Here is a 14963-nt window from a genome sequence, read left to right as displayed (position 1 = left end):
ACTTGGTAGCCAGATTCAAACATCAGGGTCAATGTCTAGTCTACCTGGTAGCCAGATTCCGACATCAGGATCAATGTCTAGTCTACCTGGTAGCCAGATTCCGACATCAGGATCAATGTCTAGTCTACCTGGTAGCCAGATTCCGACATCAGGATCAATGTCTAGTCTACCTGGTAGCCAGATTCAAAGATCAGGGTCAATGTCTAGTCTACCTGGTAGCCAGATTCCGACATCAGGATCAATGTCTAGTCTACCTGGTAGCCAGATTCCGACATCAGGATCAATGTCTAGTCTACCTGGTAGCCAGATTCAGACATCAGGATCAATGTCTAGTCTACCTGGTAGCCAGATTCAAACATCAGGGTCAATGTCTAGTCTACCTGGTAGCCAGATTCAGACATCAGGATCAATGTCTAGTCTACCTGGTAGCCAGATTCAGACATCAGGATCCATGTCTAGTCTACCTGGTAGCCAGATACAAACATCAGGGTCAATGTCTAGTCTACCTGGTAGCCAGATTCAGACATCAGGGTCAATGTCTAGTCTACCTGGTAGCCAGATTCCGACATCAGGATCAATGTCTAGTCTACCTGGTAGCCAGATTCAAACATCAGGGTCAATGTCTAGTCTACCTGGTAGCCAGATTCAGACATCAGGATCAATGTCTAGTCTACCTGGTAGCCAGATTCCGACATCAGGATCCATGTCTAGTCTACCTGGTAGCCAGATTCCGACATCAGGATCCATGTCTAGTCTACCTGGTAGCCAGATTCCGACATCAGGATCCATGTCTAGTCTACCTGGTAGCCAGATTCCGACATCAGGATCCATGTCTAGTCTACCTGGTAGCCAGATTCCGACATCAGGATCAATGTCTAGTCTACCTGGTAGCCAGATTCAAACATCAGGATCAATGTCTAGTCTACCTGGTAGCCAGATTCAGACATCAGAATCAATGTCTAGTCTACCTGGTAGCCAGATTCCGACATCAGGATCAATGTCTAGTCTACCTGGTAGCCAGATTCAAACATCAGGATCAATGTCTAGTCTACCTGGTAGCCAGATTCCGACATCAGGATCAATGTCTAGTCTACCTGGTAGCCAGATTCCGACATCAGGATCCATGTCTAGTCTACCTGGTAGCCAGATTCCGACATCAGGATCCATGTCTAGTCTACCTGGGTAGCCAGATTCCGACATCAGGATCTATGTCTAGTCTACCTGGTAGCCAGATTCCGACATCAGGATCAATGTCTAGTCTACCTAGTAGCCAGATTCAAACGAGGAAGTCAGATGATGATGAAGTCAGAGGTAAAAAGGCACAAGACAGGCTATTGGCGAGCAAGCGAGCAGGTGAGGAAGCTGTGTGTGTGTGTGTGTGTGTGTGTGTGTGTGTGTGTGTGTGTGTGTGTGTGTGTGTGTGTGTGTGTGTGTGTGTGTGTAGGGCGTGACGTGAGACCTTACGACTTGAGACAGTGTAATCATGGGCAGCACCTTCCATTACATGAGCAGGCTGACAGGGTCGGAGGGTGACGGGCGCTGGCGCCTACTCTGGTGGAAAAAGGTGCCCGGAGAAGACAGACTGATAATGGGTTGGCATTAATCGAGTAAATTACATGGAGATGTGTCTCGGACAATTCACGCAAAGCTCAAGTCAATAACCAGAGAAACGTCTGTGTGATTTAGAAAGGAAGGGAAACAGGCCGAACCACTGGCTAAATTACATCATGATAATGACATGAGAAGACAACATGAATAGCCTCACACACACACACACACACACACACACACACACGAGGGTCAGGCATTCCAGCACATTTCACAGATACATATCCACCGACTCAACTGCATGAGTGCAATTCAAAAGGCCAGAACATATGGCATAGGTTTCTGTGTGTAGAATAATATGCTGTCAAGCCCCTCTAAATGCTGTAGTTGTCACGCTCTCCCATCAGGGCCTGAGGGGTTCACCAGTATAATGAGGGTGTGAGTGGGGATACAGGCCTCATTACCAGATATAAAGCCTGTGTTTATCACTTACAGTGAGTGACAGAGCCAAGGACCTTGAAATGTTTCTGTGCCACACTGTCTCAGCCTTCAAGGCGCTCGTTTCATGACATCACAAAGCGCTCAAGGTTCTGCTGGAGAAACGGGCGACGCCACTCGCATACACACACAACAGTGGGGATCTTATTAAAGCAATGCTTGATGAGTACTCTGTCTTGACATTGTGTGGTGCAGTAGAGAAGCCAGCTAGAGAGACACAGAGGGGTCGGCTATCGCCGAGTTGTCTCGCGCTCCTCTTCCAATTTCTCACGTTCGCCGACAAGCCGTCCCAGAGGGTTTCATTTAAAGTGGGGAAACTGTCCGTCCGGGGTGCGTGTCCTTGTCGTGTTCTGAGAGGGAATGCAAATATTCCTAGGAATAAGGAAGTCCTTTCAGAACGATGGGAGGAGGAGTTACCAAACAAAAGGGAGATGCTGAAACAATTGGTTTCTGAAGAAGATTCCCCCTCGCACTTGATCTCTTGCCCTCAAGTTTAAAACGGCCACATAAAACACCATCAGGTTAACTCAGACAAAGAGTTGGGGGGGGGGGGGGGGGGGGGGGGGGGACGAAGGAGAAAAATGAAGGCTTAAAAGTACAACGGCGAACAAAAGTCATCGAATGACGACGTCTGACAGCCACTTCAATTGTGAAATGATGCCCCTGTCACGCCGCGCTCGCAGAGTATTGATTTTTCCTGCTGAGGAAAAAATAATCTCATCCAGCCAAACAGATCCCAGAGGCATGCATCGTCCCGATAGTGGCCATCAAGGTTAACGCAGGCGCAACACTTATCAAAGTATCTCTCTCGCTCTCTCATCCCTCTCTCCTGTCCCTCGTCTCTGGCTGCTGTGGGTTTTTAATGGACTGGTCACAATGCCTAGTTGTCAGGACTCTTCATCTCTCCTCCCAGCGGCATCCTCTCCTCTCTTTCTCTCGCTCGCTCTCTCTCCCATTCCCCACCCCCCCCCCCCCCCCCCCCCCCCCTCCTTCCCTCCTTGCTCAAACCAGCAGCTGTGTCAAGCCCCGCTCCAATCAGTAGCTACCATTAGTCTAAGCTGGGCTGAAGGTTCCATCCACTCTGACTCCAGAAGCACTCCAAGGTCACGCCAGCACGTGACAAATCACACCTGTTAACTCTCCTCTCCGGGGTGAAAAATAGTCAAATGAAGGCAGAGGCGCTGCAGATGAAAAATAATCCACTTCTTCTGGAACGCTGGCTAGCGCTCGGCTAGTTGTCTGGATGCAGAGTGATGATTCCAAACAGAAGAGATAACAATAGGAACGCACCAAGGACATACCCTTTCTTCTTTTAGTGCTGTACATTTACCACATTTAACTCCACATCAGGTTGGTGTCTGCCTTAAAAATACATTCAATTGCACTTGAGAATCTGCTTCTTCTACATTTTTATTTTTATGAATACACAGCCTTATTCAATAATATACAACATAATTATCCTTTCCAAGAATTCCTCTCCAACTCCTCAGTAAAATGAAATCAATAAAATGATGTCCCTCTATGGGATAACAAAGATAGTAGGCAAGGCAAGAGTCCTACTCCAGAGACTAAAGTGTCAGTTAGTATGTAGTAAAGAGGACTTGGGAGTCGGGAGGAGGTGCTCATATATGTGCTATTCACAGCTCTGGGTCAGCTGGGCAAAGATAATGATGTGAGGAGCAGTGCAAGAGGCATAACCAAGGGACTTAATTACACACAGAGAAGAGCCAGACACTGGGATAGTAGTCTCTCTCCCGGGTAAGTACTCTCTCTCTCTCTCTGAGGGTGGAGGTAGACAGAGATATAGAATACTGCTGGGTAAGTACTCTCTCTCTCTGAGGGTAGAGGTAGACAGAGATATAGAATACTGCTGGGTAAGTACTCTCTCTCTCTGAGGGTAGAGGTAGACAGAGATATAGAATACTGCCGGGTAAGTACTCTCTCTCTCTCTGAGGGTAGAGGTAGACAGAGATATAGAATATTGCTGGGTAAGTACTCTCTCTCTGAGGGTAGAGGTAGACAGAGATATAGAATACTGCTGGGTACGTACTCTCTCTCTCTCTGAGGGTAGAGGTAGACAGAGATATAGAATACTGCTGGGTAAGTACTCTCTCTCTCTCTGAGGGTAGAGGTAGACAGAGATATAGAATACTGCTGGGTAAGTACTCTCTCTCTCTGAGGGTAGAGGTAGACAGAGATATAGAATACTGCTGGGTAAGTACTCTCTCTGAGGGTAGAGGTAGACAGAGATATAGAATACTGCTGGGTAAGTACTCTCTCTCTCTCTGAGGGTAGAGGTAGACAGAGATATAGAATACTGCTGGGTAAGTACTCTCTCTCTCTCTGAGGGTAGAGGTAGACAGAGATATAGAATACTGCTGGGTAAGTACTCTCTCTGAGGGTAGAGGTAGACAGAGATATAGAACACTGCTGGGTAAGTTGAATCTACTTGCTTTATCCTGTCATAATATACGAATCAAACTACTGAATCCCAAACGAATCCCACTAATAAATGACTCCAGCAACCGTTAACAAGCCTCCCTGTCATTACCCAGAGGGTCTCACCAGCACCATAGTGAGATGGCTGTACTCCCAGCTCTATAGCTGTCACCTAGAACTCACCGCTGTGACCGCCTTAAGACAGGTGACGACTGTCGGTCAGAGCGGTGAGTGTTGTGTGTTGATACGTTGTAAACAATGTGTCAGGTGGTGGCACCTGACGCCTGTCGGGCTACAGCCAGAGTGGTGACCTGCAGGGGGCTCTTCTAGACGCTATGGGAGATTGGGGTCACGACCTATCCTCTGACATTGAAACAGTTTGTTGTGGAATTCTCTCACACTGAAACAGATGGTTTATAGACCTATGAAGATAACCACATTTGGTCCAAGCACTCTATAAACGGCAGTGTTTGTTCTTGACCAGAACAGAGCTTTTTCCTTTACAGCAGGTTACATTATAGTACCGAAGCATAGGCTGTTGGCTTTGTTTTTAGTGTTATAAATAGCGAAAATGTTTAACTGTCACGTGTTCATTCTGTTTCACTTCAAAATGTAAATTGTGTCGCCCTCCGTTCCATGGCGATTCAAACGTTAAGTGTGCAGTCAATTCTTTGTGTGTGTTCTGTCCATGGCTGTGATCTGTGATCTGTGAGGAAGAGTAAGCTCAGTCCACTGTGTGGGGGCGTTGTGCTAACGACGCTGTCATGATGGAATATAACGAGGATCAGCTCAATGTTAATGTCATTAACTCTGAGGCGAGAGGAGAAGAGAGGGATCGCCTTACAAGCTAGACAGAGGGGGACAATGACGCTAAGTCGCTAATTACGGAGATATCGCTAGCTGGATCGCCCGGCTTTTATAGCATCTAGAGAGAGAGTCAATTCAATTAGTCGTATATTACAGCGGCTGGGGGATGAATCAACGACTGGGTATATAAAAAAAAAAGAAAGTTGGAGAGAGAGAAAGAAGGAGAGGAAGATAAAAGAAAAGACCTGGGTCTTCCTCACTCTTAAAGAATCAACGACTGGGTCTAAAAAAAAGAAAGAGTGCAACAGAAAGAGGGAGATAAAATAAATGATCCGTGTCTTTCGTATCTCTGACCTCCTCTGCTCTCGTGGCCTCGCAACCCACCACATTTCATCCTTAATGAAAGGATGCTGTAAAAAAAACTCTGCCCGTAGTAGGAGGGCCGTGGCCATGCGATCTGCAGATCTCTTCCACGTTAAGGATCCCATTAGATAGAGAACACTAAAAGGTAATTGGATTTCCCCCTCCAGTTATCTTCATCTCTGTCACCCTCAACCCGCTATAATAACTTACTCTCCAAGCCCAAGATAACTCAATTCAGAGGGAGAGAGAGAGAAAGAGGGATGGCGGGGGAGAGAGAGAGAGAAAGAAAGAGAGGGATGGAGGGAGAGAGAGAGAGCGAGAGAGAGCATATGTTACGAGTCTCCAAAGCAAAGGGTGTCTAAATCACGCGGCTCCTCCATCACATCCTTCCCGTGGATATGAACTCTGACAGGGAGCAAACATAAATTTGTTTTTATCTATTGACTAATTCACTTCCCTGGTGGCTGCCGCTTCCTTCACGGTCTGTGTCTGTAGTGGTAGAGCGCCACAGCCAAAGGACCTAGTCCCCTGTCAGGGTGGAGAAGGACTACTCTTGTTCCCCAAGTGATAGTCAACAGGAAACACACAAAAGGTGCAATTCGTTTCAGCAGTAAGATCCTTTCTAACTAAAACAGTGACGGGTGTGGCAGTCAGGGCACAACCAAATCACCTACTTTATGCACTCGGTCATTCCCGAACATGTTTCTATTTCTGTCCTCCCAACAGTAAACCTGAGAAGCAGGTGAACAAACACTGATTTAAAATAAATTGAAGACAGAGAGGAAAACAGTTTTCCCCTGGGGCATGTTTCATTGGGGCTGTTATTTTTATGGTGGCGGTGCAAAATGAAACCATGAAACTGATGGCTCGAGGAGGGCTCAAGCCAGAGCCGGAATGGAGGAAAATCAATACGGCAATATCAGTGGTTGCACTTATCAGGGCCTCACTTCTTTCAGAGGTCACAGAGGAGCGGCTACATTTAAGTGGGGAATTCAATTGTGAAACATAGATTTGGCCCTGGCTATGGTGGGTATCTGATTAAAGTTGATTGGCTATACTGTAGGGGGTGGGGTGAGGGGTGAGAACAGAGAGAAAATACTAAACAACAGTCTTTAACAAAGAGAGTTAACAGTTGGCTATGGTGGTTAGTGGGTATCTGATTACAGTTGCATGGGTTGAGAGGAAGGATGGTGTGGTTGGACACCAAAAAAATGGATTTTAATAAATACAACAAAGAGTTCTAACACTTTGTGCGATATGTGGGTTGCGTAGTGAAATAGGTCCCTGCAGACGGTGCGTGGGACAGAGACTCACAATCGAATGGCTTTCACAAAAGAGTTGCGGTACGCATGTACCCAATACTAAATCCATTAGAGGTTAATGAGTGGAATCACACCGATTTACAAGAACACAAATACCATCTCCCTAACAGAATAGAATGAGATTTCAGCCTGTTAAAATGTATTCTTTCTCCACCGCTGCGGTTTTACTGGAGACAACCTGGGACTGTAGCTACTAAATAATACAGGAACAGGAAACAATGATGTCCTTGGCTGTCTTTGAGGCTTGTCAGGCACATCCTCATTCTGTAACTCAACGGTACTGTCAAAGACTACCACACACACACACACACACACACACAACCAGGAAAAACAAGTATACTGGGCCTGCTTGGAAGACGATATGGAGAGAAAACGGGGACACTAACTAGGCCCTCTCGTAGGACGATGTGGGGAAAATAGGTCCAATGTAACGACACAATATGTTCCTTTTGCTTTCATTACAGTATATCAGAGCAGGATCCAGTCTAAGGCTGTTTCCTCCTGTAGGACTTCTCAGTGCCAGAGGGAGACAGATGATAGGATGAGAGGGACTAGTGATGCGGACAGGAACATCAGCTACACTATGTGGGCCAATTAGAAAGAATTGGAGAGCTGGGGACAGCCCCTGGTGTGTGTGTGTGCATTTTTCCATCGGTGCAGACATATCCTGGCCCTCGCTCGGCTGAGAGAACATAACATGGCCTAATCATGGTGAGTTTGAGGGAGGAAACGGGGAGACACACACACACACACACACACACACACACACACACACACACACACACACACACACACACACACACACACACACACACACACACACACTGTGTGTGGTGTGTTAGCCTCATCAAATAGGCTGCGTGTGTCACACGTCAGAAATCTGCATAAACACCCAACATCTGCCTGCCCCGCACTAACGATGATTGGACGACCGGTCGAGTCAGGCCACACCTCCCGAGGAAATGATTGACAGGGTGAGGCCGGTGGGTGGAAAGGAGGTGGACAGTGTGTACTGCTGTTGCCAGTCAGATAGATATGCAGACTCTACTAGGGTCTGCATCCCAAATCACACCATATTTTCCTCTATGGGCCCTGGTCAAAAGTAGTGCACTAAATAGGGAATAGGGTGCTATTTGGGACACAGGCTAGAAGAACATGGGAGCAAACATTCAAACGAACCGAGGCAACCAACCAACCTGAGGCAAACCACGGACATGCTTTCCTTTCCACCCCCTCAACAATTTGCTTTAAAACAGTCATGAGGGCTTTTTTTTCATTCTGTTGGAGAGACCCTGCCTTGAACCTTAAAGAAAGCATAACATTTTACAACTACGGTAAGGGGGCGAGTGAGGGTGGAGGGACGGGGGATGGGGGGTTGAGACAGTCGGCCCTTCAGACCAGCAGCTCTGTGGGCTGTCTGCAGGTTTAAGTACTGCCAGGGTCTTGAGAAAGGAGGGAGGAATGAAGGGAGTGATGGAGAGGGAAGGGAGGATGCTGTATTCCTGTCACTGTGGAAATACACCCCCAGTGGGAGTATAACAGACAGGCTCTCAGCAGGGCAGGAAATGATTCAGAGAGATCAGGACAGAGACAGAGAAGGAGAGAGGGATGAAGGAGGAGGGTGGAGGCTGGCACTAGGCCGGGAGGTTGGCGCTAGGCCGGGAGGTACAGGGATAAATTAACATGGAGGCTGTTTGGCTAGGATGCCGTGCCAAATGTAAACTACAGCCGGCCACTCCAGTGTAAGATGTTATTATACGTGTTGGGATTGTCTTTGAAAAGACAACATTTGTTCTCTAGGTTGCTATGACAGGTCTGTAATGACTTGACAGACAACCGTGTGTGTGTGTGTGTGTGTGTGTGTGTGTGTGTGTGTGTGTGTGTGTGTGTGTGTGTGTGTATAGAGGACTTTATACCCCCTCGCTGGGTGTTACATTCTGAGCTGTTTTTATTCAATATGGCCAGACAGAACATGAAAATATGTAACTATCAAGCTATCCTATCAACCTCAACTTAATGGGATCTGCTTAAAGCTACAAATATACTTGACTGCCCAGCAGGCTCAGACTCAGACATGGAAAGGATAAATAAATGAGGACTATGTTTCTGTTCCAAGATACGAGGGTCAGGAAAGGGGTTGGAAGTTATCGGTTTATTACTAAGTTTCTCTCTTCAAGTCATTCTCCCTCTCCAGCTAAAATAAGGACTCCATTTTGGATTGAATGGATTTTCCTGTTTGCTGGCTACCTGCACCAGCCTGGGTAATTTCAAATTCCTAAATTATGTCAAGAGCCATTTTGGATCAAGTATGTTCTCTTGTTTACCAGCTTCCTGGTCTATTCTCCTCAATCATTCACCCGAGCTTAAATCTGGACTCTATTTTGGATTTAATCTGCTAGTTTCATGTTAGCCAGTTTCCTGGTCCAGACTATTTTACCTCAAACTCGGCGTGTTTGTGGATGTCCTCGGCTCTCTGTCGGCTCAGGATGAACTCCGCCTCATTGGCCACCCGCACCAGGTGGTCCTTCATGGTGTGGCTCAGTAGCCTGAGAGAGAGGAAGGACAGAGGAAGACATTTCACACCATCAACAGAACTGTAACAATTTGTAATCTGTGGAAAAAAATGATTACTGATTTGAATAATTGAATTATGTTTGGATTAAGATGTAATAAAACTGGTGGAAGACATACAAAAATATTATTATTTAGTAAGTGTTCAAACAAAGTTAATTAATTGACTAATAGGTGATAGGTTGAAACCTGTTCAATCAGCTTTTCATACGCCATAAAAACTGCACAAACAAGCTCTCACAATGTGCTACAATACGAGTGCTGCAGTCCCTGAACATGGAAGACCTCCCCTTTAATAACCGTATAACATCCATAGAATTGAAGACCTCCCCTTCAATAACCCGATAACATCCATAAAATGGAAGACCTCCCCTTTAATAACCGTATAACATCCATAAAATGGAAGACCTCCCCTTTAATAACCCTATAACATCCATAAAATAGAAGACCTCCCCTTTAATAACCGTATAACATCCATAGAATTGAAGACCTCCCCTTTAATAACCCTATAACATGCATAAAAAGAGGAAAATTAAGCATGCAAAATGAGCAGGAAATGTGATTAGCACAAGACACACACACACACGAAATCCCTTTAACTGGGACCTAACATGCGCTAATTGATTTGTTAATGATATGCATCTGACACAGGGGGAACCTTTGCTCCTGTTACTACATATGTAGCCAATCCACCCCCTTCCTCTTATCTAAGCTAATAAAACATTTGTGTGTGTGTGTGTGTGTGTGTGTGTGTGTGTGTGTGTGTGTGTGTGTGTGTGTGTGTGTGTGTGTGTGTGTATAGGGGCCAGAGAGGCCACTCACTGGCCCCAGAGGTCAGGCCTGTGCAAAGTGGAACAATAACAGGCTAGGGGCCGGGCCTGGGGCCTGTAACCCAAGCCTGCTGTTTCAGAGCAGGGCAGCGGGGGAGCGGAGGTGCCTGGGCCTCTGTAGACTCTCCAACCCCCGGCCCCTGGCCCAGCCATCAATAACCTCAACACTCTCTTTATGACGCCTTACTCTACACTCTTTCACACACACACACACACAGACAGAGAGACAGATAAAACCATGTACAGACACACACGAGCATACATACACACACACTCACGAATATAGTACGTGCGCACACTTGGACAGACACCTTACTTCTTACACACAAACCTCTCACACACACTTCTAAGCAGGGAGTTGATGGGGTATAGTGTTACAGCCCCCCATTGCAAATCAACAGGCTTTCACTGAGACCCAGTTCTAGATTACAAAGCAGCCTCTCTGGAGTGGATTACAACCTCCTCATCCTCTAATCCTTCCACTTTTCTTCCTCCTATCCTACTCCTTCCCTCCTCCTTATCCTGCTTCTCTTCCACCTCTCTTTTCGATTCTCTCCTCCTCTTCTTACTACTTGTGTGTTTGAGGAAGTCAAACACACACACATTGAGGAAGTCCATCAGTGGATGCATTAACATTATCCTAGATTAGCGTTCGGTAATTCTCCAGCCCGGGGGATCGTTAATGTAAATCCCGGACCTCTAACTCCGAATTGATGGGAGTTGTTTGGTCCCAGGAGTGATATGGGAATGCTGATCCTGGATAGTACGGACAGCAGAAGGGACATGGAGAGGGACAAGGAAGATGGGAGATTTCCCAAGCGTCATGAGGAGTCAGGGATTGCAGTCACCCCTGTCACCCATCCTCCGTCAGTCCCTCCCTCCGGGACAGGCAGGTATTGACAGAGCCTTGAACTCTATAAAGCCCCTCTCAGTTCCACAGATCCTCTTTACTCCAGTATAGATTTTTCTCTTCAATAGAGGCCCTAATGGTGACTGTGAGGGCCTGGAGCCTCGAGGGCCAGGGGCCGCGCTATGGATCGGCCAGAGTGGGACATAATGAAGTGGTGATGGTTGGAGTGGGTTGGACGGTGTGTGTCCGCGTGCGTGTCAGAAAACGTACCTGCCCTCGTTGACCAGCTCGATGAAGGCCAAGCCTGCGTTCTTCTGGATAGAGTTCTGCCACTCCTGAAACACAAACACTGGGACATTAGCAACACCGCAGAAACCGCATACGGGGACATTAGCAACACCGCAGAAACCGCATACGGGGACATTAGCAACACCGCAGAAACCGCATACGGGGACATTAGCAACACCGCAGAAACCGCATACGGGGACATTAGCAACACCGCAGAAACCGCATACGGGGACATTAGCAACACCGCAGAAACCGCATACGGGGACATTAGCAACACCGCAGAAACCGCATACGGGGACATTAGCAACACCGCAGAAACCGCATACGGGGACATTAGCAACACCGCAGAAACCGCATACGGGGACATTAGCAACACCGCAGAAACCGCATACGGGGACATTAGCAACACCGCAGAAACCACATACTGTTACTCTACGCACATTACTTTACACATAAGTCACTGTGGATGGACAGACGGGTAAATGAAGGAACAGTGAGAAAGAGAGAGAAATAAAGATTCATTTTGCCCCTTCCGCCCTCAGCACCAATTATGTCTGTATAATATTCTGTTGAGTGAGTCTGAACAAGGAGCAGTCAGCTGGTATACATAGCAGCCCTATAGAAGAGCTGCTGTTTCAGGCAGTCAGCTAGCTGGAGGAGAGGAAGGAGAAGGGAAGTGAAGGCATTTATCATGATATAACTCACACATTTCCTCCCTTTGAGCAGTGTTATGGTCAAAGGTGTCAGTCTAAACAATTCAATAAACCGCAGCTGAAACGCGAAGGCGGCCTTGAGTGACTTTAAATCGGCAATTTCGTCAGGAAAGGAAACTTGACGGTCGTCGTCTTTCATGTTCGGTTCAATCTTTCAACACCTTCTCAACGCAACCGTCAAAAGAATAATAAAACAACAAGGACCTGGGCATGTCGGTCGGACGTTTAGACCGAGCTCTCTCTCTCTCTCCTTCCCCTTTCTTGGGGATACGGATAGAAAACATTCAACCTCAGGTTAAAGAGCCAATGCCCTGATAAAACCAGCCACAACTTCAACATGCCACATTGTCAGGACGTGTCTGTATGGTGGGTATCACTAATGGTCTTTGATTCATTATTCATGTCTAATCACTAGTTATTTCCTGTGACTGTAAACAAACCCTGACCCCCAAAATCTTCCTTTACACACACAGTGATATACTGTATATCTAACACTAGTTGACTGGGAGTGAAAACGGAGAACAGATACATAGTAACCAAAACAAACAAAGTCCAACTGTGTTAACAAGTGGAGGGAGGGCTACGGTGTGTGTGTGTGTGTGTGTGTGTGTGTGTGTGTGTGTGTGTGACAGGACAGTGGTCAGTGTATTTAACTCTGCTGTCATCATCTCTTCAACTGATAGAGGGAGCTGGAAGCTGGGTGTTCATGTGTGTAGACGTCCTTGGTAAACATACAGAGCCCTGGGGGCTGAAGATAGACGACAGACAGAGCTAGAGGAGAGAGAGAGCTCATTTGCTTCTAATACCAAATCAGACGTGTGTGTGTGTGTGTGTGTGTGTGTGTGTGTGTGTGTGTGTACGACACATAAGCATGTGTGAATGTGCATGTGTGTTTGTACATGCACGCATTATGATTTCCACCTTGATAACATGACAAATGAAAAGGCATCAGAACCAATCACACCCAGGCAGTACAGAAACCATTCTGTCCCAATGCCTGCACATCCTCAACCAGCCTGGAACCAACTGTAGATTAGTGGGATAACAGACTTGGATAATTTAACCACAATTCAGCAGTGTTTTATGTCCTGTTAGGCCATATTGGCATTGACTACACAGTCATAATAAAGTGTGCACAGAGGGAATAGACCAGTGTGTCTGTGAGGGGAGTAGAAACAGTGAGTTTGACAGTGAGCCCTGTTTTGGGCACCAAATGGGGAGGGACAACCTAGACTTATCCAATAAGAGCCACCCATTTTCGTTTTCGGTTGAAAAACATTTGAAAACGTTTTCCGTTGCTTGCCCTAAAGAACATGACCCAGGCCAATGGGCCTCGGCAGGCTGAATGACGATAGCCATGAGCCTCGGCAGGCCTGCCCTGCAAGCAGTGGGGGACACGCAACGCTACTCTATGTTATGCTATGCAGCGCTGCGCCATGCCGTCCTACCGGGCCTGAAATAAACACCACAGGAAGTGCAGACATAAACAGGTCTGGCTCTGCTCTCAGGAACAACAAGGAAGAAGGAGAAAGGAGACGTAGTCTCCTGAGACCGGGGAGTTTCCTTATTGCTGCCCTCTGGATTCTTCTGGACTGTTCTAGTGACTGAAGGGATCTTGTTTGATATATTCCAAAACAGAGCTCATCATGGACACACAGCTTCTTTTGATGTAAGCTCTGCAGGTGTGAAAATTAAATCTATTTACAGTACAATGGCACGGTGCAGAAGTTACAAGTATTTTTCCAATTACTTGTGATTAACCATCCCACTTCACATTACCACAGATCCCCACGAGACATTCTGAACAGGCACGCCAAGGTCATATAAACAAGACTAATGTCCCCGTTATGAGACAGAAAATGACATTATTGTTGAATTAAAAAAAGGTTATGACCCTAATCAGAGGGGTCACACACACCTCATGGTGACAAACGGGAGGCTATCTATCAGACAGCTCTGTGATGGGGTATGGATTTCTCTGGCTGCCCTGGTCAGTGCGGTCAGGCTTTTATGGCTGTGATAAGAGCCATTCCATAACCCCATCCTTACCCTGATGAGAGGATACAAGCAGCCATTTGTGACCTCTCACCTCTGACCTGACAAGATGTTCTACCCCTGGTCCTGTTTCATCGGCACGACCACCAGTCAATGTGATCGTGATGTTGGAGAATAACCCAGCGTGTGTGTGTTTCCCCAATGTAAGAATCAAAAGCAAAGCTCCATTCAAACCAAATGCCATTCTCAATCAGAAGTCAATAAGCCAGTTTCTATGTTTGGTTTATCTCTGATGACTCCATGGCAATGAGTCTACACACAGACTTCCTCATTACCACTGATGATCCATAATGAAGGTTTAAACTCCACAACTAGTGACAAAACACAGACTTCCCCACAAACTCCTCTTTGAAACGTCAAGCCCGGCCACAACACCACACCCTGTTAACCCACCCCCCCCCCAAAAAAACAGGCTGGGTTCTCCTCACCAAAAATAAACAAGTCGCTTGTGTGTTTCAGTCCCATCAGTCATAATCACAAGTATTTGTTAGTTTTGTAAAGGGGCTTGGGAATATGACTTTACAGGAGACAAAGAGAGCACGACTCGTCGTAAGCGCTAAGTGTGTACTGTGTGTTTCCATTCAGCTTCAGAACGAGAACAAAAATAAGTCCAGTAGAGTTTGTGTCCTAAATGGAACCCTATTCCCTATTGAGTGCACTACTTTTGACTAGGGCCTAC

At 46.6% G+C, this 14963-nt stretch overlaps 1 protein-coding gene across 4 annotated transcripts in view; it reads right to left on the bottom strand.

Annotated features, from left to right (window-relative positions):
- LOC106610178 (lipopolysaccharide-responsive and beige-like anchor protein) overlaps nucleotides 1-14963 on the bottom strand; it is a 296378-nt gene that overhangs the window by 156671 nt on the left and 124744 nt on the right. For all 4 annotated transcript variants that reach the window (XM_045722742.2, XM_045722744.2, XM_082978435.1 and 1 more), the window contains exons 35-36: nucleotides 11499-11563; nucleotides 9415-9523 (exon numbers count right to left, since the gene is read on the bottom strand). In XM_045722742.2, the coding sequence (XP_045578698.1) occupies nucleotides 9415-9523; nucleotides 11499-11563 (174 nt within the window). The remainder of the gene's footprint in view (nucleotides 1-9414; nucleotides 9524-11498; nucleotides 11564-14963) is intronic.

Source organism: Salmo salar, chromosome 08, assembly GCF_965601325.2.
Source record: "Salmo salar chromosome 08, fSalSal1, whole genome shotgun sequence".
Taxonomy (NCBI): Eukaryota; Metazoa; Chordata; class Actinopteri; order Salmoniformes; family Salmonidae; genus Salmo; species Salmo salar.
The sequence above is the reverse complement of the archived record's forward strand: the minus strand, read 5'-3'. Positions and strand labels throughout refer to the sequence as shown.